This window comes from Aulostomus chinensis, chromosome 3 (genome assembly GCF_037954235.1).
Source record: "Aulostomus chinensis isolate RoL2024-O1b breed Wild chromosome 3, RoL_Achi_v1.0, whole genome shotgun sequence".
NCBI lineage: Eukaryota > Metazoa > Chordata > Actinopteri > Syngnathiformes > Aulostomidae > Aulostomus > Aulostomus chinensis.
Window position 1 is genome coordinate 6293940 of NC_141322.1, and position 27795 is coordinate 6321734.

Consider the following 27795-nt stretch of genomic DNA (forward strand, 5'->3'; position numbering starts at 1 on the left):
GATGAACTAAACCTGTAAGGATCATAAACCTTTGTTTGCCACTAACTTTATCTTTGGCAAAGATTGAGAATCCATCGTAAAGATTGAGTTTGATTTTGGTAAGGAGAACTGATGGTTAACTTCCAGGTCGGCAGAAACAAACAGTAAAACTTAATCTCATTCTTGCCGCTGTCCTACAGTCCCTTGGATTCCCCTCACATGAGGCCGGCAAATACGAAGAAACCTGAACTGGTCATTTTAAAAGTTTCTGTTCATTACACATGTACCAGGAATCACTGAATAAAGACATGCTTAGCAATGAAAATAGGCACTTTATTAACAATTCTGCAGTAAAAATCGAATCCCTGATTATCAACCATTAAGAGGTATTGATTAAAAAAATTGACCACAAATCACAAATACAGATTAGCAGTCCTACAATTGAATGCAATGGTGGTTCACTCATCAATCAGTGCATGGCGTAAACAGCTCAGTGGCGACAATTTCAACAATAAAATTCACATTAAAAAGGAATGAAAAGATTCAAATGAAAATTGAGCAATTATTATAAGAGTAAGTCTTAACTGTCTACACAAACCCCCGTGATTAAAAAGTGCCTCATAACCTGCAATATATAAGCTCAAAGTAACAAAAATAAAAAAAATACATATGAATAATTCCTTGAATTTAAAGGTTTAGAATTGAAATTGAAATACCTAAAAATAAAATTACTGATACACATTTTCACAAATAGATTTATATTAATGGAAACAAGAAGGTTTGGTTAGAAAAAAAGCCACTCTTCGTACAATATTAGCTTAGCCAAGCTGAAAATGAAAAAAATAAATGTATAAAACTCTTAGAGAAATTTAAAAAAGGATACAAATATTCTATAATGCCTTGTTGCATCAGTTCGACTGCGGTGCCAGTCGTAATCTCTAAGGAGTCTCTCAAAAGGATCAGCTGTTCTAGGGAATGCCTTGAAGAGATATATTCTGTGCATCTGTCACAGCGTTGTGATGCCTGTAGTGATCCAGGAGCTTTTTCCAGGAGTGACTGCAGCTGAGCAACTCTTGGTTCCCTTTATGAGAAAATTTTAAAAAAGAACAGATACATTTACAGTTGTGCCTATGTTACCGTGAAATGGCAATAAAAGATGATCGAACAGAAGAGGTTTTGTGAGTCCAAACTTTTGTTTGTTTTTCTTGGTGCTATGAGTCAGTGGCCTTAACTGGTGGGACCTCCAAACCTTTTTTGCATTGACTCAATCTTATCCAGAGGTCTCTCATCGCTGAGACGAACATATGGTCAAATTCTCTTATTTTGAAGGTATTTATCTTATAATGGATACAGTAATATCCCTTGGCATTAAGACTGAACAAGGAAACCGATACAGCAGTATATCAAAAACTTTTTTTTTTTTTTTAAAAAGGCTGTATTTATATTCCATTCCAAAGCACTCACATCACAATATATGCCGATGATGCCATACTGTGACCCATGTACAGTGTGTTCTGGCTATGTTATTTCAGGTGATGTTATGATGCCAATATATCAGCTGACGTTACGGCAGCTGTATTTATGATGACGTTAAAGCAGCTTTATTTCATTTGATGCTTTGAGGTTAGGCCAGTTATATTTTGGCAGCTATTCCATTGGCAGCTCTATTTCAGGAGAGGTGACAGCAGCCATATGTCAGTGTTACTCTTCAGTGAATGACAGAAGAACTTTTTCCAATATGATGTTTTTTCAATATTATGACAGCAACAGTTATTCTGTTCATTGACTCTGTACATCTGCATAACTTTCCAAATATTATTCTCATGAATGGGAATGGACATTTTGAATTAATTAGTTACATTCAATGTGTCCGTTGAGTTATCAGTATAATATACTGTACACATTACTAGACTATTACTAGTATTTCTGGCTCTGTTTTGAAAGATTAAAAAAAAATGTAGAATATTACAATATTTATCATAATACATTAATATCACCATGTATTTTGGTAAAATCCTATCATGTACCATGTATCACGAGACCAAGTATTTAACAAATTACAACTAATTCAGCAATGTCGACTTAAGACAGTCAAAGAGGCATCACCAAGATAATTACAATCTTCCCAGTAGGGAACATTAATTAATGACTAATTAATGATGAGACTGCTCTCAAACCACACTTGTAGTAGGTAGTTGAGGAGTAGTTATTGGATCACCAAAACCAGTAGACTGAAGTGACAACAGAATTGAGTTAAAGTACTGTGTAATATACAACATGTTAACGTATGATTGATATGATAGGGGATGAGCTCACCAATGATGCACAGTCCCTCCTTTGCCCTGGTGATGCCCACATTAATCTGGGTCGGATAACCCACAGAGCCCACGTGTTTGGAAAGCCAAGCACCGTCTGGGTCACGCTCAATCTCTTTAGTTGGTAACGAGCACACGGTGGATAAGATGACATAGCGCCATTCACTTCCTGGGAGATAAAATGTTGAGTCACTCAGTCAGTCACATTGATGAAAAGAAGCAGCAGCTACAGAGCAAGCTCATCTTATGACCATAGATGACAGTTCAAATGTACATAAACAAACACACTGAAAATTTCGCCCACCAGCACATCCTAAACAAATGAATATAACTTTTCTTTGCAATCAGGGAGAAGACCCTGTTACTGAACTGGTTTGGTATGACAGTTTTAAAACAATCTAATTGCGCCACTCCTGAGTTGTCTCCTCAGGATGGGTTCTGTTACAACCTCAAACATTGCTGTCTGATGAATTATTAATTTTTAATGCTGAGCAAACTTTGTCTCAGGCCCGGGACTCCAAAGGAATGATTCAATAGCTGTACAAAGGTCTCTCTTCAATTCAGTTCAGTTCACTGCTTAAGCTATCAGAGTATTCTGTCAAAATGCTCCTCATGTTCAGAGTTCTAATTCCACACCTGCGTCTAGATGTCATATTGGGATCACATACTTAATCCACGCATATACAGTATAACTCATTTAAACATACTACAATTTACAATAATAAACACATGGGGAAATCAGGAATTCATTTAATTTAGGGGCGCTGGAAGCGGAGACAAGCAGCCAGCCCAGGCCGGTTGCTGAGGTAAGATGCCTGCATAGCAACATAAATTTGGCCAATCATCACATTCGAAAATAATGCCTGAGGGGCAATTCTCATATCACCCCAAGTCATTAGTCAGTGGCGGTGGAGTAAGGAAATTTGATGGTTAGGGTAATGGGCGATATGATAATGACTCCAGTGATATATTTGATAAAATATGTCTCACTACTACATAATCAACTTTCCATTCTGCTGTGATGGTGTACTTCCTGCTTTGCCTATTTACTGTTAACAGTACCATAACAGTAAGTTGTGCCCAACAATGTAGCTATGCACCCCCACCACAAGGGGGCACTGGTGTAACAGCTTTTCCAACACACGTCATCATTAAATATAAACAAATCAATTCATTGTTAAGAAGTTCAGTTTCAGATGAAAGCTTGAGTTTGTACAGTATCTCTGTCTATGTAGCAATGAGTAGTTTATCTTTGGAGTTAAATACTGACTGACTGTTGAACACAAGTATCCTACAGTTTTTGGTAAATGGTATCAGAATGGTTACTGAAAATGACTCAGTATGGCACAGGCCCGCCTAAAATGTTTAATTTTTTTTTCTGGGAATATCAATTTATTGAGAATTCATAAATTTGTGAATGACCGATAAGGATTACAAATAATAATAAAAGATTTATTATTATTAATGTTTCCCTCTTAATTTGAAAGTAGTGAACTTGAGTGTCTCTTGCTTCATTTCCTATGACAAAAGTGCACCACCACCAAACATTCAAAATGACCACATAAGGAGAAGTAGAGTCTCGGTGTGAAAGTCTTCAGCATAAACGGCATCCAAGCACCCATCACACTCCACTTCCTCCACATGCTCAGATTATATCATCAAAAACACTGCACCCTTCCTCTGGAAACAGGAAGCATTGTATCATATTCAATCATGACAGGGCTGAGTGTTGTTGTTCCAAATTGTTAACCATTTACATCTTAAGTATTTTAACTAACTTACAGCCCTAGATGAAACATAGTCCAGCCCAAACACTGCTACACTTGGATTTGTTGGTATGTATGTACCTTGGCTTTTAGTGACAGTGGTGACAGTGATTCCGGTCATCCCTCTTGATTGCAGGATCTCTTTGATTTCAGCTACTTGGGCGTTGTAAGGTGAGAGAATTGCGATACTTTGTTGTTCCACCTTGGCTGCCTTCACCAGCATATCAGCTATTCTAATCTGCAAAAGAACCAAGCAAGTGATTGAAATCTATAATGAAACTACCAAGACATTATACTGCTTTTAAAAACTGCAAGAAAAGTGAGAGTGCCCTATACTGTACCACTTGGTCTCTCTCCTGAGGGTTGGCTTTGGAGTTGAAGTTGCCCTTGGCTGTCTTGGTGACCTGATGGATGGTCTTTCCTTGGATGTGTCCAAAGACGATGGGCATTACTCTCTGGCCGACCCGCAGTACACTGGGGGGCTGCTGCACCCCGGTTTCTAGCTCTCCTCCGTAATATGCTTCTGATGGGAACTTGCATATGTCCTCATGCTATTAAGATACATAAAAAATTATGTGGTACTGCAGCATTGACAAAGCAGAGGCATGCGTATATAGTATTATTATAGTAATTGTGCATCACAACAGGCAGCATGCACATATTTCACACATCAGTGTGTTTCCAGGTGTTGTGAACTACAACTGTATACCTAACAGATTTGTATTGAGGAAAATTAATATGATGTCACAGCTGGTGGAGGTCATTAAGTTATACAAATTCCATGGCAGCTACAGCCTTCAGCTTGAATACAGCAAATCACAAAAACATCTCAAGTAGGAAAAAATTGTGGGATTGGTGTAATTGAAATCATGGTCCCAGCTGTGACAGTCACTGGTTGTGTCCTCTCTCCCTTCCCTGCTTGCTGTCTTTAGTGTGTGTGGTGGGCGTGGTGTGGTGACAAAGATCCCTCGTGCTCAGTCCAAACAATACTGTTTGCTTAACTACACATTGTCAAACAATTCAAAACATTCTTCCCCTCCTGGGAGGTGTGCCCACATCTCTGTCTTCTCAGGACCATCAGCCCCCTACTGTCAACTCCTCACCACATAAACAACCTCTAGCTTTAAGAGATCTGATAACCAACTTTTACACTAAAATTTGAAAATAGGAGTAAATTTCATTTCATTACAATTTGCAGCACGATACTAAAATGGCACTTGACGGTGATTTAAAGTGCTAGGGTCTTTGAAGAGAAAACAACAAGAGCATCCCAGATTAAGAACAGCATGAATGGATTCATTTAAAGACACTACTCTGGGAGAAAAATACTTACAACCAAACTGTAGTACACAAATCCAACATTAAAAACAAGATTGACAGGTTCTGTTCTTAACATGGCATTTGAAACATCTGCAGCTTAACCATCATTGCGTTTTATTGCTTCAGTACTCTTCAAAGACAAATGTGAACCACTATGGAAAATATTAACATATAATATCCAGGGAAATCAAGGTGGCACAGTGGTTAGCACTGTCACCTCACAGCAAGAGGGTTCCAGGTTCGAGCCCCAGCTCGGGCAGGGGTCTTTCTGTGTGGAGTCTCCATGTTCTCCCTGTGCCTGCGTGGGTTCTCTCCGGGTACTCCAGCTTCCTCCCACAGTCCAAAGACATACAAGTGGGGATTAGGCTGATTGATACTCTAAATCGTAAGTGTCAAACTGATCAAGTAAAGGGCCGTGTGGCTGCAGGTTTTCATTTCAACCTAGGAAAAGCAAAAAAACCACCTGAATCTGCTTAAATCAATCAAGCTGTGTCCACACGGCTCATTGGGTGGATCAGGTCCAGAGTGAACCCCGCCTCTCGCCTAAAGTCAGCTGGGATAGGCTCCAGTCCCCCCCCCCACACACACACACACACACACAACCCTTAATGGTTACGCGGTATAGAAAATGGATGGATGAATGGATCCAGGAAAACACACTACGAACCCAACTACAAACATATATGTGCCACAGTTTCTCTGCATTTCTTCTCTCTGACCAGGCATCAAGCCATACCCTAGGTCCGTTTCACAAAGCAAGTTCATCAAACCCTGAGTTTATTCCTGATCTCCAAGTTGATCTCCCCTAAGACAGAAAACTCTGAATTTTCGGTTTCAGAACAGCGGATCTGAATCAGTTTGATCAACTCGGAGTAGGTTCACCTGGGGTAAAGCGCGATCACGACAACTCTAAAAAGCCAGCATAAATGGAGCCCCAATTCACCGAGTCACCATGGCGACGGGGAAGCGGAGAGCTTCGTTTTTCACGTCAGTGGAGTTGGAAATCTTGATGCGGTCATATGAAGAGTTCCAACACGCGTTAAAAAAGAAGTGCAACACCGCTGTAGCTGCAAAAGAGAGAGAGATGGCGTGGAAGAACACTGCTGCTCGGGTCAATGCATAAGTTTAAATGTAGTCCTTTGCAATCATGATCATTACAGAGGAAGCTGCTTACATGGTAGCGCATTAATTTATATCGTTTAGATGCAATACCACGGGGGAGAAACGCACTTGGCAGCAACTTAAAATGAAGCATAAAAACATTATTTAAACAGACCATCTCAGGGGTACCCCATGTTCTGCATTGTAAATTAAATATTAAGTGGCTGTTTGACTGTGTACAATAGTTGTTTTATCCCCAACATAATGCTGGTTTCATACACAAATGTGTTCATCGATATAATGTTCTGTTAAATAATTAAGCCTATTTAAACTAACACAGACTTCTACTCAGCCAACAGAAAGAAGGCAGATGCCCGTAAAACGGGTGGTGGCCCAGCACCACCACCTCTAACAGAGGCAGAGGAGCTGGCCCTAAGTCATAGTTTAGGAAGGCCAGTGGCTGAGGGAGTTCATCCTTAGAACCCAACCCCCAAGACACCAGTGCCTTCATAAAATGTAATATGGCTTGATATATATATATACATATATATATATATATATATATATATATATATACATATATATATATATACATATATATATACATATATATATACATATATACATATATACATATATATATACATATATACATATATACATATATATATACATATATATACATATATATATATATATATATATATATATATATATATATATATATATATATATATATATATATATATATATATATATATATATATATATATATATATAAAATACTCTAAATTGACCGAAGGTATGAATGTGAGTGTGAATGGTTGTTCGTCTCTCTGTGTTGGCCCTGCGATGGACTGGCGACCTGTCCAGGGTGAACCCCGCCTCTCGCCCGTTGACGCTGGAATAGGCTCCAGCCCCCCCGCGAGCCTTAATGTGTAGGAATAAGCGGAAGATGACGATGGATGGATATATATATATATATATATATATATGACGTGAGAGCATGACTATGACTGGTGATGTTGCAAATGTAAGGACGGAGGAGGTTGTGTATATAGATGATGGACTGTGATGTGAAACGGTACCGATACTGTCTGGAAAAGCAAGAACGTCTATGCGCGGTCTGATCACCATCTCCCGACGAATATTTAATTCTCTGCACAGCAATGCTGCACCTTCATCCACGGGATCATCAAGAAAAGGACGTGCCATGTTAGTTGAAAAACTCACCAAAACTCGCCTGCTGGTGAATGACTGCGGAAATCAAATGGAGTATGTGGCTCTGAAAGTGGGCGGAGACACAGAAACTCGAGGTTCATTGACAAAAACCTGGTCCCGACCAGGTTAGTTTCATAGCGTCTGTTACTGCGGCAACTGACCGAGAGCTTAAGTTACCGCTGTCTGTGAAACAGGCTAGAGTGAACCCTCTTTCTCTGGTTTGAGTGACCTCCTTTTGTGAAACGGAAAACTCTGTGTTTTCCTTATTTCAGGGTTAATAGAACCCGAGTTTTCACTAAACCTGCTTTGTGAAACGGGCCCCAGGTTTTGTTTTTTCGTTTTTTTCTTTAATCTTTTGCCCACCCAATTTTCCCCCTATATTGTACAGTGCCAATGCTATCTACCAAGCTGTCCTGGTAATCCGCTGCATCCCCGCCCCCTGCTTTGCAGACTACCACACACCATCAGCATCTTTTCACTTAATAATGAGGAGTTTCACATTGGAGCATTAGAGAGCTGGAAACCCATAGGCTACTGCCTTGCTAGGGCACACGGGTCTATACAGTTTAAAGAAGGGTGTTTTTAAGTGCCAGGTTTGACAATATAGAGGGACACATGGGAGAAAACAAAGTGGTTCTATAATGTGCTCACCATTCTGTACTGAGTTTTCAGCATCATGACCTTCTTCTCATGGATTTTGTGGTAGCGTTCAAACAGAGATCTGGCCATCCCCAGCTTCCTCACCTGCTCATTCTTCACAATGGGTTGTAATTGTTTGTGGTCTCCAATCAAAACAACCTAAGAGTTTATGAGTAAATATGAATTTCATTGTGATGTCGTTAGTGCAAAAAGGATAGATAGTGGAACCTTGATCCTTTAGCAAAGGATGAGTGCATCAAAGAAACCTCGTCTTCATTCACTTCGCTGTGCCTACATTCATGACAAGTTCATGGGGGATATTGAGTAATGCTGCTACAAATTACACTCAGGTAGGAAAACATTTACATTCTGACTTGACATGGCTAACTGAGGTTAGCGGTTCAGAAAGAGACATGGAGATGAAGAGTAGGTGAAAAATTGAGAGTTGAAATAAAGATACTACACTTCTGCAAGACACTGCCAAAGCTCAGCTAGTGTGAAGAGTGTACAGAATCAATTGTTGGTAAAAAAATAAATAAATAATAATAATACTGTACTACAAGAATAAAACAGTATGTTTTTAAACACTTTTCTTTTTCATCTTCTCCATGTCACCTCTGAGGCACCGTACATAACAAACTGTGAAATAATATTTACATATAATGTGTTGAATCAAGGCAAATCTTTGGGGTGCTGTTGAACTGAATGCAAAATTTTACATTAATACGTGCAAACGTATCACAGAAAAAAATATTCATGGAGAGAGAGCAGAATACTGATCATTATATGGAAATCAAACCTTCTCTGGCTTGTTGCACACTAGTGGAATCAGTGTCTGAGGTTCAGTGGCCATCGCACATTCATCAACGAGTATCTGCCGTGCACTGACTGTGTTAGTCAAGCTTGGGGTGGAAGACTGCGTGCATGTGCACAGCACAACATTATGCTGTCTAAGTTCATGTGCCCGAGCATCCTTGAGAAGATCTTTGTATCTAGGACAGAAAACAACCCATGCAGTTGGAGCATTTATCATTCACCATTCGTAATGTTGACTCCTTATACTGTACATCTTTTTTTCCAAAGAATACATAAGAAGATTCTGAGATTACACATACATATGCAACACACATTAGCAGGGCTCTGATGCCTTTGTAAGTCCAAACTGATACTTACAAACATCATGGAGGAACAAGAAGTGACTATCACAGTATTAATAGTAGTTGTTACAGCAGAAGTAGCAGCAACAAATTTTGACTACCACATCTGTAAAATCCGCATTATATTTGAACTTACTTTTTCACCTCGTCTGCGGTCAGCTCTTCTTCATTTCTTATGCGTTCATCAAATTGTCTTATCTGTTCTGAAGAAGGGTTTTGCTCCTCTCGCATGCGGTGATGCAAAGTGATGCTCCTAAAATCGTGTGAGAGACAGTCGGCATTCAGAAATAAAAAATGGGAAGCCATGCCCAAAAAAGAATATTAACTGTGGTTAGTTCAATACCGGAGCTCTTGTTTGGAACGATCTTGGCGCAGGGTCCTGGGGGAAAACTGAAGGCTGTGGTCTGGATAAGGGTAATCAAGCATCTCCACTTGTTGGCTGTAGACCCGAAGGGGCTTCAGTTTTTTTCCAAATTTCATCAGGTACTCTGCATGTAAGAATTTTAGTACACATTCAGCACATACAGTATGTTAAATAGGTTAAGGAGGGAAAGGAATAAAAAGCAGGTTAATTTCAGCACAGAGTAACTTGCCAGCAACAACATCAACAGATTTGTTGGATGGGCCACAGTAGAGGACAACTTGTTGTTTGTCCTTTGTCCCTGTGTTTATGGAGTTCAGCTCAACAAACCAGTAGACTAGGTATGCGCCTACCACTGTCTTTCCAGTGCCTAGAAAACAAACACGAAAAATAATTAAAACAGGAAATACAAATAATCAGTGTAAACATAGGTTCTCCATCTTACCAGGTGGTCCCTGTATTATTGTGAAAGCCTTATTCAGAGCGCGGTCCACAGCAAGATACTGACTCTCATTCAGCCTTGGCAGCCCATTTGTTTGCTCTGCTCTCATGATGCGGTACCTTTGGACCACATTTGATACCACTGCAAAGACAAAATTGTAAAAATATCATTCAGTAAACTTGTGATGAAATGATTATATTTTGAAAACAAAAAAGGATCATCTGTGAAGGATTGTAGAATTTAACTACGCTTGCTGTAAAAAAAAAAAAGCAACTGGATTTACCACTCTCTGAAATGCGCTTTCCCAGGGCGATGTTTTTGACAAGGTCACATGCAAGCGGTAAGTTAACGACAGCGTTTTCTTTCCGTCTGCAGTGTAGAAAGGAAAATGTAATTAATTACACAAATAAATAAACTACAAGTTACTGTATAAAAGACGTTACATTTGCAAAGTGGAACTTGAACTTACATGTCAGGCAAAAGCTTTGGGATAATTTCAACTGTGTACTGTGTGTTTTTCTGAAAGACACACTCAGGAATGGTCTCCATCGGGAGGTGGTTAACATTGAACTCCACACTTTTTCTCCCACTTTTAAGGTCTCCCACTTTGTACGTGACTCCATGTGCCACCCATGTGTACTCTTTTGGGTCCACTTCGGCAGAATGTTCCAGAGTCGAAGTCAACCCTCTTTTACGAATACAAAGTAAGCACTTAGAAAGGTTACATTCAACTGCGTATTCATTGATCCATGCCAGAGGTAATGAGAAGCTTCCTTTTAGTATGCCTTGCTGCTCTTCCTTGAAGGTTACCTCCAGGTTCTCAATCACTATACTGTCACTTTCATCCACTGCTGTGGCAACAGATTCCATCTCACACAAAGGTTTCCACATCTGAATGTAGTCATTGATGTTACGGTAAAAGTCCCTGGAGTGATCATATGCAGATCTGGAGAAGCATGGAATAGGGTTCTGGACATGGTCGACACAAACCTGAAACATTGGTGTGATATGCACCAACTGAACAGCGGGAACTTGGTAGTACCTTTTAGTGTTTTTACAAGTCATTTGTATCTTAAGGGTGTCACCTGGCTGCAATGGGAGGCTGATGTTGACATGGTGATCTTGAGGCACCTCAGCAGGCTGATTATGATTTTCAAGTTGCATTATATTTGCATTCATTATGAGCCACTTTACACGATCCCAATTTTCATTGTCAATTGCTCTGACAGTCTCTCTCCATGTTGCCATTGGTAGCTCAATGCAGGTGCCACTGTGTGGCTGGATCTCCCACCCCTGCTGGACTTGCATGTTTTCAGCTGCAAAGATCCTCTTTTTCCATGTGAGAGTGATGCAATGATTTTCTTCATCATAAGACGGTGGGTCTTCTAATTGTAAGTCTTTGTACATGATTTGTAACCCTTTTGCAAATATGCTCTTGTTAAAAGGGAATGAAATGGCAAAACTGTCTCCATCAGGATCTGCACTGACAACAAACGCTAGCTTCGGAGCATTTTGTTTTATCATGCTCACTGCATAGATCACTTGCTCAGTCTTTTGTTCAAATCTCTTGGCATCCTGGAGGTTGTGCTCAAAATTGTTACACAAGGAGTCAATTTCTCTCCTTGTGTACTGGACATCACTGTCACATATAACAGAGTGCAGAAGTCTCTGCAAGATAATGTCCATGTATCTTCGTATGGGTGAGGATGCTTGAGTGTAAGGCCTTTTGTTCAAAGAGTAGTGGCCAACATCAGCTCTGGAGGAGGAATTGAAACGAATGACATACGCTTTATTTGAGCATTCCCTGAACTGATCAATGACAGGCTGAAGTAGAGGGTGGATGTCATCTGCAGCAACAAGATCCACAATTTTGTCTGTGTCATCCACTGTGACTGCTGATTGGATATCGCTCCAAATTTCTTTGACAACGCGGAAAGTTTCACAATCTGGAACTTCGTTATCATGGTCAACTTTTTCCCGCACATGAAAAGACAGTGGTATAAATCCTTTACATTTCTCCTTGAATTCTTCAAGTTTTTGTTGATCTGGTCTTGCCTGACAGCGAAGGGGTGTGTAACTTCTTGTTTTTTGAGAAGAAATCAAAGTCTCGGCAGCTAGCGAATTAAATAACACATTCAGCTCTTCAATCATCAGCTGAGCTTTGCGCTTCCCAGGCACCCTGTGATCATCAGGTTGAGCATAAGGCCAGTCAGCAAGTCTACTCTTTCTCTGAGCTTTTGCAAAACAATAAGCCACTGCAACACAGTCTTCCACAGTATTAAATCTGGGTTCTTCTTTGTATTTGACATCGATAAATTGCTCTGCGTCTTCATAAGATAGTTTTCTGTCGGAGCTGATATGTGAAAGTTGAAATGTGGGCTTTCCAATGATCTTGTGTGTTTCCTTTTGCACTTTGCATAATAATGAAACCACCCTGCGAAGTTGACCAGGTAGAAGACTTAACTGGTTAGTGCTCAAAACTTTGGGGAACATATACTCAGGTTCTTGACCCCTGCAGTAATATGTAGTGCCACGTTCTTTTGCAGCTTCATCGAATCTGTCACCGCGACGCACAAAGCTTGCCACATCTGTGATATGTATTCCCAACTCGTAGTGGTCTCCTGCATCCCTCACGCTAACAGCGTCATCCAAGTCTTTTGCTACAGCTGGATCCACAGTGAAAGTGATCACCTTTGACATGTTCTGTCTAGGCTTTCCATCTATATCTCCTAAGGAGTCATCGAAATATTCATCAGATCCATCTGTCTTGGGAGCAATTTCAAATTCCTGCCTCAATAACCACAGCTCATCTCCCAAAGAGTTTGCAACTGGAATAACATCTGTGACGTACCCAAGTGGGTATGAACAATGGTCTTTCCAGCCAATCACTTGCACCTGGAAAACAAATCTGTAGTTATGGCTTTCCTTCAGATGGTGAAATTCTGTTGCTGTCCACCATCCATCAATTTGCTTCCATACTGGAATGAAGTTGGATCTGTTCTTCTTTATCAGTATGCATATTTTGGGTGCACTTTGAACAAAGGGTACCATCATCCTTTTGACTAGGTCGTGTGCAACTGTCTGTATTGGCTTGCTGTAATCTTGATCCTCAAGAAAGCATAACAGCAGACGGGCTGATTCGACAGGCTTGGTTATGCTCACCACCTTTGCTGTTTGTGTCGCTGTTGCAGTTTGTAAAAGCACTACATCTCCAGAGAAAGCCTTGCCCAGGTTTCCCCTTCCCTTGATGTTGATGTGTATGTTGAGGGAATCAAATGGTATGACATAACCTCTGTTGTATGACTCTCGAACCAACTTTCCTTGCTTGTACATTTCGGGTTGTTTTTCGCATAACTTCAAAAGGTTTGCAGAAACATCACTGACATTGTGTGATTGTCTGGAAAAGTGGTGATGGGAGTTTTGAAAGTCCAGACTGTCTTCATCTGAACTATATTCCATTTTCAGCTGTTCATATTCATCTTTCATCTCTTGAAGAATTTCATCATTGAGAATGTTGGTCTCATCCAAATGTTCAGATTTTTGAAATCTTGCCATTTCCTTCACATCTTTTTCAAAGAAATCTCTGGTGAAATGTGGCGGTGCAACACTGCTGTTATTGATACAATGGTCTATGTAGCTTTTCCAGATTCTGGAGCATGTTCCAGAGTGACAGAGGGCTGCTGCATCTCCAACCACAACCACCTGGGATTGAGCCCTTGTCATTGCGGTGTTCAACACACGGGCATCGTTGAACAGTTCCAGACCTTGCAGGTGAGCCCCTTTTAAGCTCTCACGTGTTTGCACAGTCACTATTATGACTGCCCTGAACTGCTTGCCTGTTGACAATTTAAGACAATAATTATGATTTAAAATGATGTGATGACATATGACAGGCAATAGATGCTTGTTTAAACAGCCAGGACACTGAAAAACAATTGTATAAGTATAGCGGTAAGAAATAATGTTGCAGATTGACATTTGAATTGCTTCTGTAGCTGAAAGTATAAAGTCAACTTGAAAGTCACACTAAAAATTCCATAAAGAAGCAGAGTAAATATTAAGATGCTGAGTATGCATATAGTCACATTATTACCTTGCACATTGGCATAATTCTCAACATGGACTTTTGAAAAGCCAGTTCTTGAAAGTGCTGACCGAATTTGTCGAACCTACAAACCATTAATAACAGAAATATTAAAATGATTACAGTGCATACATGCAGATATTGTGCCTGTATTGTTTTTGCAAATCAACTTAAAAAAAAAGTGTTCATTTACTTGATGTCCCTCCGATAGAACACATATTGCGTTTTGATCCTTGGTCCCCCATGTTGATGGCCAGTGTCCGAGAATCTTTCTGACCTCTTCAACAGCCTTGGCAACCTCTTCCTTGTTATACCAAGACATAGACAAAGTATCCAAGAAACATTCTCCTCTAACGTGGTGGAACTTAAAGGCATGGCCATTTGCAGGCGGTGGAATATTTCCAGTGGCTTTGATAACGTCATTCTTACCAACGTAGAAATGGGCAGATACAAAATCCACAATTTCTTTGGTTGAGCGGTAGTTTTCACCAAAAATTATTCGACTTTTTTGAGCCGAGTCACAGTTCTTGCTTTGGTAGAGGTGGAACAAGCGGTTGAGGAGTGTGTGATCTGAGCGGTGATAATCATCCACTGAGAAAAGCTTAGGCCCCATTTGCATGTGATCTCCGGCTAAAACCACTCTCGTGTTTGGCCCGGCAAGACCAAGGGCTATCAAAGCCTCATGTTCAAGCATCTGAGAGGCTTCATCAATCAGAATGTGAGTGAAGTATCCCTCTGGTAGCTTCAGGTCATGAAAACGTCTTGCCATCATTGTAGTGGTTATGACTATTTTGTGACGATCCAACACAGCTTTTGTTGGTGGTAGAAAAGACTGTCTATCTTCTGAGAGCAAACAGTATTTCAAAGTGATGTCATCGGTGGCAAACAAAGCAGTCTGTGTGTTTGCCTTCACCCTAATTGGTCTGATCCCATCATTTGTCTGGTCAATGAATGGATGGAAGTGATCGTGGATGTATAGATCTGCAGAACTGAGAGGAAAAAGAAAATGTCACGGACTAAACTTCCATAGCATTGCTATAATTTGTAAAAGTATGATAGTGTAATCGTGCAATTTAGAATAAAGAATTTAGCATAGAGTAACAATTTTTTAGGGTTACATATGGGATACATGTTCCTTATTTTACAATAAGGGTCATAATGAGACTTAAGCAAGGCTTTTAAGCACTCTTTAAACATTAAAACCACTGACAAATTTTGAATTAATTATGATAAAACAGTCCTGTACTAACAGCATGGACTATCTGTTATTAATTACCCTTACTGTCTAGTGCTGCCAACATTATCAATAGAATGTATTACCTGTTGGTGTGTGTACAGATTAGCACTTTATTACCAGGCTGCTTACAAAGCTGTCTGGCTGCTGTAGCAAGGGTGAATGTCTTCCCAGTTCCAAATGGTCCATAAATGAGGAGTGGTGCCACAAAGGTCTCAGTGTCCCCTGTTATAAAGTTAACTGCGGACTGCTGCTTTGTATTCAGCTTCTCATCTTTGATTTTATTCTCTGGAACTCCACAGGTCTGAAAGTCTGGCAGCACTCTTCTTGTGTCAGGGAGGAGGTCTACAGCCTTATGCATGGTGCAGAAACTGTAGCGGTCCAGCTGGAACTGCACCTCCATTTCATACGATTCATTGCTTTTGAGGGAAAGATCTGAGCAGCATCTTCTATGGAGGTACAGATACAGTGTATCCTCACTTGCATGCTCATGCAGAATCTTGGCTTCATAGACCTTGGTATTTTGGCCACCTGAAGATAGAGGGGCTATAAGGCCAGACCGAATGCTTCTCTTTAGTGCCTGTCCCTCAGGGGTGTCTGCTGTGAGATTGCAGGGAACTGAGACAGCACAGAACAACTCCCCATGTTGTGCAGTCACCTGTTCCTCTCGTGCAGTGGAAATTGTTCCCAGTGTTTTAATTTGTCCACAAAAATTCAGTCTAGAGTAAATAAGAGAAAAAAAATTAGGCATATTTTGGGGGTATTCTGAATTTCCAAATAATAACAGCAAACAGATATTACCTTGAAACAACCTGGTCTTCAGCCTGTTCCTCTTTGTACAAGAAGTGGTGCATTCTTGCTTTATAGTTCTCAGGATTCAGGGGTGTATCTGTGTTGTGGGATGACTTATACAAAAAGTTAATCTGAGGAGGCTTGTACTCCTTTAACAGAAACTCATGTTCTTCGGTCTTGGATACACATGGGATGATAAGCCTGTTCTCTTGATGCCAACGTTCAACACTTTTTAAAGTGACACCATGACCCACAGCTGGTTGTTCAGTTTCATCTGTAGATCTCTGGCCCACTCGGACTCTGAGTTTTTTCAGTAGCACTGGCCTGATGTTAAAGTCAAGCACTAACCACTGTTCATAGGAACCTGGATTGATGCATGTGAAAGACACTGTGATGTCATAGGTCATGTCGTCTCTGGCAAAGAATTCACCCGAACTGTAGATACAGGGGATGGAACTGGTGTGATCAAGAGTAAATGCCGCTCCTGGTTCTTGCTTCAACAGGGCTACGTGCACAAGCTGTCTCTGTATATGGACACATAAGTGTTTGTTAAGACCACAATGACAAAAACTGTAACATTTCTCACTGTACATCATGTACCTAAAACCTAGCCTAAGATCTTCAGCAGGCTTGTATCTTCATTGGTGTGTTGAGTACCACAGAGACCTCCGGCTTCCTCCCACAGTCCAAAGATATGTTAATGGGGACTAGGCTGATTGATACTCTAAATTGACCGTAGGCGTGACTGTGAGTGTGAATGGATGTTTGTCTATATGTGTTGGCCCTGCAATGGACTGGTGACCTGTCCAGGGTGAACCCCGCCTCTCGCCCATAGCCACTGGGATAGGCTGCAGCCCCCCCCCTCCCCCCCGCAACCCTTAATAGGAATAAGCGGAAGAAAATGGATGGATGGATGGATGATCTGATCATTTGACTGACTGTGTCTCAAACTACTCGGCCCTATCGTAAGAATGTTGCCATGTTCTGAGTACAAAGTTGTACTGACTGATAAAATCAATGACTTAAGTCACAAAAATTAAATTTAAAAATCAAGCGTTAGCGTTAGTTCTGTCAGGCCGTGGTAGTCAAGCGCTATTGGCTTTCCCGTCCATCAATCAAACTGATTAATCAGCCAATCTGCAGCAGCTCCGCATCAACTGATCAAATCCCCCGCTTCTGATTGGCCCCTCTCAAACCTAAATGTCACCCGGCCTCAACTACCGCACCGCTAGCTTCTGGTTTATGCTGCTCTGTCCGCTGCTTATCTGCTGCTACACTTGCTCCTGCTCGCAACTTGCTCCCCTCCACCTCCCCAGCTCCACCTTGTCGTGTATAACATGGCATAGATCGTTCCATGTCATGTTGCTGCTCAGTCAACGGGGGTATAATTGCTCTTCCAGTCTTAAACTGGGAGAACCTTCCCTCACGCTGCTGGTCCCCTGTTTCATGGTGCTCATGAAAAATTATCAGGGGACTCCTCTGAACAGAGCCATACCGCCAATTGTACTATAATAAACAAATCAAGCTCATTATCATCTCTTGTGTTTCTTGACATGAATAGACCTGACAGAAATAAAATTATTGTAATAAACAATGAACACTCTTCCTTTAAAAGCAAAATAGCACAGAATAAGGATGTAGGCCCAAAAATGACAACATTTGTTTTGGAAATGAGGATTGAGAAGGTGCTTATTTCCTATTCAAACTAATGAGAATATTGTTGATCTCTCTCTCTCACACACACACACACACACACACACACACACACACACACACACACACACACACACACACACACACACACAAGACAAATGGCTTTATGGTTACACAGGCTGCACTGCAGTGTTTTTATTGAGTTGGTTTTAGGTTACATATTAAGTAACTGTAGTCCCTCTCTGTGTAAGATGAACTCATCTTAAAACAACAGATGCTTGCTTGTGTATTTGACACAGCCGTCTTCCACGTCTCATTCTTATTAAATCCAAGTTAAAATCTTACCTCTGTTTCAACTTGGAATTTCCACTGCACGGTTGCATCAATCTGTTCACAATCCACAGTTAACTCTTTATCACAAGAGATGCTGACATCTTCCACCTGCTCTGATATCTGTTCAGCATACAAAGACATCAATTAAAATACAGAACAGAGTGGCAGAAAAATGAAAATGTTCTTATATTTGTTTTCATAAATCACATCTTTTGCACTATTTTGTGAAAACACAACAGTCATGAAAACCCCGTTCATTTCCCCTCTTTGAAATGAACTACCTCATCAGTTTCCATTTCAAGGTGCATTTTGTAAAATACTAAATAAGAATAAAATACAAATTTAAATACAACTTACCTTTTCTCTCCCTTTTCTATATCCCATCAATGGACTTGATTGCTCTACATGTCAACCTCGAATGACCCATTATCAAGCTTTACCCTTTTTAAACACATTTATGCACATACATATTTTTCTCATTTTCCGCCTCATAATAATTAAGATTACATTGAAACTGTTTGCTAATCTGAGGTTACGGATAATAACGTGCTTATCCCTCCCTCTGGTTTGCAGCACAAAGAAAAGGAGGGGATGATAGATGAAAGAGTGATGAAGCAGACGCAACACCTTTTTAAGGCCCTGTATGCATGTGATATTTTCATATTGGGTCTTGGGGGCCCCTGATGACTGCGATGGCTGTGGTCTTGAGTAAGAGGGTGTGTACAAGAATGGATTCAAGGACTTTTAGTAAAGAATGTTCCTCTCATTGAGCACAGCCACTGTGACAGCTAACTAAATACCCAATCTTCCAATTCAACATGCTGAAACAACAATTCAAGCTTTGTACTCACAACGGGAACTTCTTTACTGCTGTTTCTGTATTCCTCCAAGAGTGTTTCATTGTAGCTCATGAGACCTTCGGCTTCAATGTTATGTCTGACTTCCATCTCTTCTTTAGTCTGCATCATCCATTCCTTAAGCTCTTCTACAGAATGAGCTTTGGGGCAGTTGTCTCCATACTCACAGGTTTTTGGCCTAGAAAGAAAGAGCATATTCAGTACAAAAGGAACAGCCACTTTGAAACAGTGAATATGATAAAGTATTTAAACAGAAAGACATTCAACTCATTGTCATTACTCAGTGCAGCAGTGGACTACTATAACTCCAATGCTGCAGGCTCACTGCACAGCGCTCTACTCAACAACCCTGCTGAAACAAAGGAAGCAGTTCATAAGGCTGTGCAGTAAACACAATACATCAAAATATTGCAATATTTTTCCATGATACTATTTCTACATTCCTGCCCCTGCAATAAATGTGGGAATAATTGCAATATATTGTGCTTAAATTGTATTGCAACTCATATATGTTATGGCAGCAAGAACTTCTATGCATTTTAGGTTGCAAAAAAACGAGTCCATGCTTGTCACTTCCAGGCTGAAGAGGTTCACCCTGAACAGGTCCATCGCAGGACCAACACATATAGACAGACAACCATTCACACTCACATTCATACCTACAGTCAATTTAGAGTCTGGATTAACCTGGTCCCCTCTTGATGTCTTTGGACTGTGGGAGGAATCTGGAGTACCAGAGAGAACCCACCCAGGCACAGGGAGAACATGCAGACTCCACATCAAAAGACCCCGTGCCCGAGCCAAGGCTCAAACCCGGAACCTTCTTGCTGTGCTGACAGTGCGGACCACTGCACCACCGTGTCACTAACAGAACCCTAATACAGAGGGAGTCAAATCCCCCCCAGAATTTGGCAAATGAACTATACTCAGAATATGGGCGCTGTGAGATGGAGAGTCTGTGACATTAGTGTACAAATACACAACTGTATGCAGTTCTCAGAAGTTCAAATAAACTGTGCTGAGAGTGCTTTTGAAAGAGTATGGAAGATTTGTAGAAAAAAAAATTCCACATTTCTGGCAAAAGCATATAAAGCCTTTATGCGGATGGCTCTTTCTCAGTTAAATGCATAAAAACCCAGACAAACCCCTGATGAAATCATCAGCCAACTGAGTGGTGACAGACGCTACATGACAGTAGTATGATATACTAAATATATTATGAATGAGGTTAAAAGGTAGATTGTGGAAGGAAAAAATAGAAAATAGACAAAATGCTCTAATGACACTATTCACTCTAAAAAAAAAAAAAAGCCATCACGATAAATGCTTTAAACATGCTTTTAACAAAGGAGTGCCTTGGCGGTTTTTTGGACCAACAGGAGCATCATGGTCAAATTCTCAGTACTGAACCAAATTTTGAAGGAGATTTTAGAGTGATTGCTTGTCAGATATCGGACTATCTTGACACTGTTGCTCTAGCAGTTCTACAGTTATTTATTGATGTGTTCAGTTCAATATATGACAACTTTTTAATTCAATGTCATCTATCATACACAGTCATACACATACATATCTATCGACGACAATGAATCATACAACTGTACAGTTTCAGAGGACAAAATGTGTAGTATCAATAATTGAGATGCTGCAAAGAAAAGTTGGATTATTGCATCCTTATAATCCGTCGTATTGTTGTTTACCTGCCACACAGCCAAAACTCAGCTCGGCGGTTGTGAGGAGGATGTCTTCCTCTCCATATGGTGGTGGTGTCTTCAGACAGTAACAGGGCATGTTCCACAGAAGAGCAGTGGTTGAAGAAACTCTCCGGGGACAGCAGGTCCAGGCAGCAAATTTTGCAGTATAGGCGGACCTGTCTGGACTGCACCTGGCTTGGCTTGCTCAGCTGGAGGAGATGAGGTCGTATGGCGAGTCCATTCTGCTCTGCTTTCCACACTGCCATCTCCACTTCGCTCTGTGCAGACATGCAATGGCTGGCCTCATGCCAGCAGGGTTTGCCTTGACGTACATGATTGCAGTACTCAAACTGACAGTTTGGGGGAAGAGGACGCACTTGACTGTAGATATGCTTCCTATTATTCTCTGATAAGTGATGAACTAGAACTGGGTTCCAGGTGTGTGCTGCATCTGCTGAACAAGTGTCAGTCCACCTTTTGTGTGTTAGCTTTTGCGGACGATCATAATAACATTCTTTACAAAGCTCAATGAATACACCTGAAAACTCTAGGAGTATGTTTTGAGCTGCACTTTCTGGTGTTATCACAGATGCAGACTCAGTTATAAGTCTGATCAGCTGGTCTTTATCTATGCCTTCGTCTCTTGCATAGTTCCATACAGTAGCCTCTTCATAGCTTCTGGCATATGTGCATTTCTGTCCGTGTTGTGTACATCCAGATCCCTCATCATAGAACCGGCACACTTGATAAAAAACCTTTTGGCCAAATGGGCCACATGTGGGCCGCTCAGAGACAGGCCTCCATTGGTTAGAAATTTTGGTTTTGGCTAAAAGTTGATCTCTTTTACACTTGTGACTAACTGGCTTTATTTCATAGGTTATTTCCTTCTTTCTCACATGACACAGATCACACACAACCTTCAAATCTAATGTTTCCAAGAGGTCACCCAGAGGTTCAGACGGGTTACACTTATCTTGGTCTCTGGCTGACTGAGCTACAAGACTACAGAGAGAAGCGTGGTCCAATTTCTGATGCTTTTCAAAGTTCCAGACTGCCGCTTCCTCCTCACTTCTGGCAAAGGTGCATCGGTTTTTATGCACTGTGCAACCATGACCCTCCACATAGTAGTTACATACCATGTACCGAATCGGATTTGGAAAAGCAGGGCGCCTAGAAACAGGTCTCCATTTGCTGCCGCCTGTGGCTCTACAGAGTAACAGATTATGTGCACATTGATGCAGGACTGATTTTATCATATAAGTGATTTCATTCTCTTGGATAGAACATTGAGCACATACAAGTTTGAGGTCATGTGTTGATATGAGAAGACCCAGGATGGACCCACTAGCTGACATTGTGGCAGATGCATAATTCGGATACTGGGAATTGAATGCAGACACACACCCTGCAGACTAAAGGAATGCAGGCTTAAACCTCGGCTGGGATTTCTTGTCTCTGTCACAGTCAGATTCAGATTAAAGTTTTAGACTTGACTAACTAACGCATCAACAAAGCTACCTTTGACAGAGCCATGTGGGAGATCTCTAGTATCTGTTTTACATCCAAGGCAAATACATGCGAGAATGAATCTGAAAGACAAAACAGCAGAAAAAAAAGAGTCATGAGAATTACATTAAAAAACATTATTCAGTTTCTTTGGCAAGTCCCAACAGCTTTTAGTATTTATATTAAGATTACTTTCAAGACTATGGCTTAAAAATTCATCGTCCAAACAAGCTATCCTTCACTGCCACTTGTGCATCACTGAGCCTCGTGTACCCATGATGTGGTTCACCTGTTTCCCTTCCCTGGACCACATTTAGTAGTACTAATCACTGCACACCAGGAAGTTTAGGCTGTGACTTGGTCATCCTGCTATCAGAATAAGCCAAAGTTGCTTAGATCTTCACTTAGGACCATTTCCCCCAAAACATCCATCATTCAAGAGTTGACTGTTCACTTGCTGCCTCATACAGCGGGTAAAATAAGCATTGAACACATCCTTTTTCTCAGTAAATATTGTTGTACATTGCAGGAGCAAAATTTGGTGGTTAGAAATAATTTGTAATGATCAAAGATGATTATTAATTATTCTTAAAAATAATAAAGCTTAGAGCAGCAAAGTTGTGCATAGGGCTGAGCAATTTTATCGATTCTGCGATATATATCGATATTTTGTTTCCCTAAAGAGTATAAATTTTTCAGCCGTGAGTATCGTTACATTAAGCCCCATTCAAATCCCCTGTGTCCCGCACTTTGCAGGAAGAGCAATTCCGTCTGCCAGCCGCTGGTGTTGCTGTAAAGCATTTGTAGTTACCCAGACGCTGACACCTTTCTCATCAGGTTAGCGCTGAGCGATTCAGGAAAATGGCGACGCATATAAATTCAGCGCCTGCATGCTTAAATGCAGATGCGTGGCAGCATTTTGGGTTCGAAAACAAAAAGGAAAGCAACAATTTAGACAAAAGTATGGCGGTTTGTGAGCTGTGTCACACAACAGTAGGTACTTTGAAAATACCACCAACCTGCGAGCTCACCTCAAACGTCACCACCTGGACAAGGAAACGCTAACTGAGCCAAAGAAGCTGCAGTGCAACCCAAAACAAACCATGCTGGACAACAACGGCGGTTGTTGCCACAAGTTCCCATCTTTTTCATAGAGGTCGCAGAAAATTACGGAGGCCGTTGCCTACTTTATTTGTCAGGATTTGAGACCTTAGTGTGCGGTGGAAAACACCGGCTTTAGGCGCATGGTGAATGAAATGGAGCCCCGCTATGCAATAGTTACCCGCGAAATTGAATTATTGGCTGCCCTGATTTATTTTTAGTTAACTTGGCAGCTAGACTGACTAGTAGCTACCTCATATGTTCAGTATCAAGCTTAAAAAGCTGCCAAAGAAGGCCACTTGCTGCACTTTAACTCTCCATTGTTCACTTTACTTTTCAAAAGCTTGAAAGCTACAATTTGCACTCAGTTTCAATAAATGAAACTAATTCTCTCACCACATCTTTGATGCATTTTGTCCAGCATTTGCAAGCTGCCAGTCAGGGCCATATATATATAGTAATTGATGCTTTCTGTTCGCTTAATTCAATCCAAGTCAATGGAACTCACAAGATGTCACCAAAATCACTTTGTCCCTTTAAAATCTTTCAGAAAAGGAGGTACGTGTATCGAATTGTATCGTGAGTCCAATGTCGTGTATCGTATCATATCATGAGATTAGTGGATCACTACTACAGCCCTAGTGGTGCAGTGGTTAGCACAGTCGCCTCACAGCAAGAAGGTTACGGGTTCGAGCCCCGGCTGTGTGTGGAGTTGAATGTTCTCCCTGTGCCTGCGTGGGTTTTCTGCGGGTACTACAGGTTCCTCCCCCAGTCTAAAGACATCAAGAGGGGACTAGGCTGATTGATACTCTAAATTAACTGTAGGCGTGACTGTGAGTGTGAATGGTTGTCTATATGTGTTGGCCCTGCGATGGACTCGTCACCTGTCCAGGGTGAACCCTACCTCTTACCCAAAGGCTGCTGGGATAGTGTACAAAGCAAGCGGTGTGTGTGTGTGTGTGTGCCAGAGAGGGGAGGCGGACCAAGGGTCAGCCACAGGGAAAAGTGTAATGGTGGTAACAAAGGAGAACAGCTGAGTGGGAGGTTTAAACTCTCTGGAGCACAGATGTATTCGTGTGTATGTGTATGTTAGTGGAGAGAAAGAGGTAGAAAGGTTCAGCAGCAGTGTTGCGAGTATTGTAGTCAAGGAGCAGTATTTCTCTGTATTACACAGACACTCGCTCAGCTCAGCTGATGAGCAGCGCGAGTCTTAACTCCAAAGATGGCACTCCATCCATTTCGGGGTGAGAACCATGGACTCAGATTTGGAGGTGTCGATTCCCATAGTGCCTTCACATTCAGCAGCAAACTGATGCAGCAAGAGCTGAAGGTCATGGCCTGATGAAGCCACCAGGACCACATTGTCTGCAAAAAGGAGGGACCAACTCCGGCAGCGACCAAACCAGATCCCCTCAACACCCTGGCTGCACCTAGAGTTCCTGTCCATAACTACTGTGAACAGAATCGGTGACCTGTGTTATTCCATTTTATTACACATAATGTATCTTAACTTAATTTATGAACATCTAAGGTTTGATTTCTTTGCATTGGTTGTTAACAGCATCAGGGAAGATTTCATGTCAATAGCACCTTTAGAAATATATTTACTGAGAAAAATGGTGGCATGTTCAGACCATATTTTACCTTCTGTATGTCCTTCCCTGCCATTGCAACCATATCATCAACATTCTGCACTTCAAATGTCAATGATATCAATGTTGAGGCAAAAACTGCACCTGTTTTTTTTTCTCAGAATGTATAAAATAATGTTTCATTAAAAAAAAACTGTCTGCCCTATTTTTCCAATCAAAGAGATTGTATTTCCAAAATAAACAAAAGAAATCCTTCAGCAAAAAAATGACATTTTTCTATATGACCACTAGGACTAATAATAATAATTCAGGAGAAAATTCATAATTATTATTTGTCCTCTTGGTATTTTTTCTCAAATGAATGCATATATGATCTCAAGGGTGGGGTAACCCTGCTAGATTAAGTGGTACAGTCATAAACTGGTTTTCCACCATTCTCAGGGTTAATTAAAAAAAAAGGAGCAGCTAGATCATGCTGAACCTAGCAGGAGTCGGCTTGCTGTCACTGCTAAAGTTCATTTTGCTTGCTCACGTCTCTTCATGAGTTCAAGGTGACAGCTGCCTACATCATTTGGCATGTAACTCCCTACATTGTATGACTGAACTTTTCTGACCCTGCACTTGAAACGATATATTGCTGTTGTGGGAGACAGGTTTAGGGTTTGACCAACTAGCTTTGCAGAGGTTGATTTTAGATACCAGGGAGTTTGAACCCAGATGTAAGACAGAATTGTGAAATATGTGGTTCGCTTATTTCAATGACTGTGGGTTTCAGCTTAATGCCGGACATAAGCTCTGTTGTCCACACCAGCTTAAAATATTCTTGATATTTGTATTTGTTTTCTTTTGGGGGCATAAAGCACATTAGTAAATATCAAATTTGTGAATTTTAAAATGTTTTTGTGTCTTAGAAGGTGCAGTTGTTGACAAGTGGCTGAATGAGACAACAAAACATTTTCACACCAGGAGCAGAAGAAGCATGAAGATTGCTGCAGTGACACTGAAGCCATGCGACATAACAACAGTATAACAATAGCTTTGTACTTCTAACAATTGCAGTTACACATAAAGAGTCATGAAAGTTGTGTTCATTTGCACTGTGATTCAAAACCCAATGTAAAAATTCCATTGTCTTCCGGCTCATGCCAACAACTGTGTTGGCCTACAAAATTATGTCAACCCCGAAACACTCCATTATAGACGCAACATTGCTGAAATAAAACAATCAAATTTCTGATCTAAATGTCCAAAAGAATTTTTTTTTTTTAAATGAATAATTGAAAAATATAGTTTTAGATGTTTAAGATGTGCTGGCCCTGTGATGGACTGGCCCAGGGTGAACCCCACTTCGCGCCTGAAGGCTGCTGGGATAGGCTCCAGCCCCCTCCCTGTGACCCTTAACAGGATAAGTGGTAGAAAATGGATGGATGGATGGATGGATGGATGGATGGATGTTTAAGATGTTCAGCTTTGTTTAAAACTACATTGAAAGTTGTGGCTCTGCACACAGTGTGTTACAACACATACACTCACAGAAACTTCCAACATCAGAGATATTGTCACAGGATGAGACTGTTCTTGTCATCACTACTCAACCAGACCTGGTCCAGGGGGATCAAACCTGGACTGGATGAACCAGGTAACCCCCAGAATCTTTAAAACTCAGTTTCAGATTTGTGAAAACTTTATTATATTGTTTTAATACATGGAAGGGTGAATTCCCTGTTGTTTTACATAAGCTACATTACACCTGAAAACCCTGTAACAATGTTGTAATGAGTCTCTGGGGTCCGCTTGGTAGTCTAGAGGGTCTAGGACCCCTATAAGTATAGTGTGGGGTTCAATTAATATTCATTCTCTTTTATCTAACCCCATCTGTCTCGGATTTCACTCTAGAATCAATCTGAAAACAACGGAATAGCGCCATATACAGGGGTTATACTTCTTCAAGGTGGACCGGATAATTCCTGTCAACCGTTTAGGTTCGCCGGGTGGCGCCGACGCGTCTTTTATCATGGCTCCTACGTCCAGGAAACAATATTTTAACTGTTTATCTATTTGCTTTCACAACTTTGAAATCAGTTAATAAACATATATATGTCCCTCACTGCAACAACAACCATGATATTCTCGGTCACAGTTCACCTATTTATTATTTATATAATTTATAATTATATAGTGTGCGCTTTTAAACAGGAAATTCAGTGGCGATAGTCAAACTAAGACAAGTGGCGCGCGCGTGTGTGTGTGAGAGAGAGAGAGAGAGAGAGAGAGAGAGAGAGAGAGAGAGACAGAGAGACAGAGAGAGAAACAGACAGAGAGAGAGAGAAAGAGAAACTCACCACTAAGCAGGTGTTTACAATGGAAATCCTCCAGCAATAGCTTGGACGCGCAGCATCCTGCGGACTCACCCCTCGGACGGTCCAGAGAGATACCGAATCCAATTTTACGGATTAGGAATGGAAGCCTCCTCAACCTCGTCAATTTCCTACATTACATTATACCCTCCGATGAGGTGTCGCCGCTTCGTAAATCGTCGAATCAAACTTTCGTTTCCTAATTGTTCTGTCTGCATCATGCCCCACCCTCTCTCTGTCGCTCTCTCTCTCTCTCTCTCTCTCTCTCTCTCTCTATCACACGCGCGCGCG

General features: G+C 41.0%; 1 protein-coding gene across 1 annotated transcript; it reads right to left on the bottom strand.

Annotated features, from left to right (window-relative positions):
* On the bottom strand, positions 1–27729 carry LOC147267498 (3'-5' exoribonuclease HELZ2-like). Its single transcript, XM_086198362.1, has 20 exons — positions 27490–27729; positions 20955–22537; positions 19249–19432; positions 18410–18517; positions 16421–16935; positions 15706–16338; positions 14579–15374; positions 14395–14470; positions 10771–14137; positions 10585–10670; positions 10305–10442; positions 10092–10229; positions 9842–9986; positions 9635–9751; positions 9141–9333; positions 8354–8500; positions 4402–4611; positions 4142–4298; positions 2296–2463; positions 1–1060 (listed from the first exon to the last, which is right to left on the bottom strand). The coding sequence occupies exons 2-20, from the start codon at positions 22301–22303 to the stop codon at positions 948–950; spliced, it is 8640 nt and encodes a 2879-aa protein (XP_086054488.1). The 5' UTR covers positions 22304–22537; positions 27490–27729; the 3' UTR covers positions 1–947.
* Between the last annotated feature and the right edge of the window lie 66 nt (positions 27730–27795).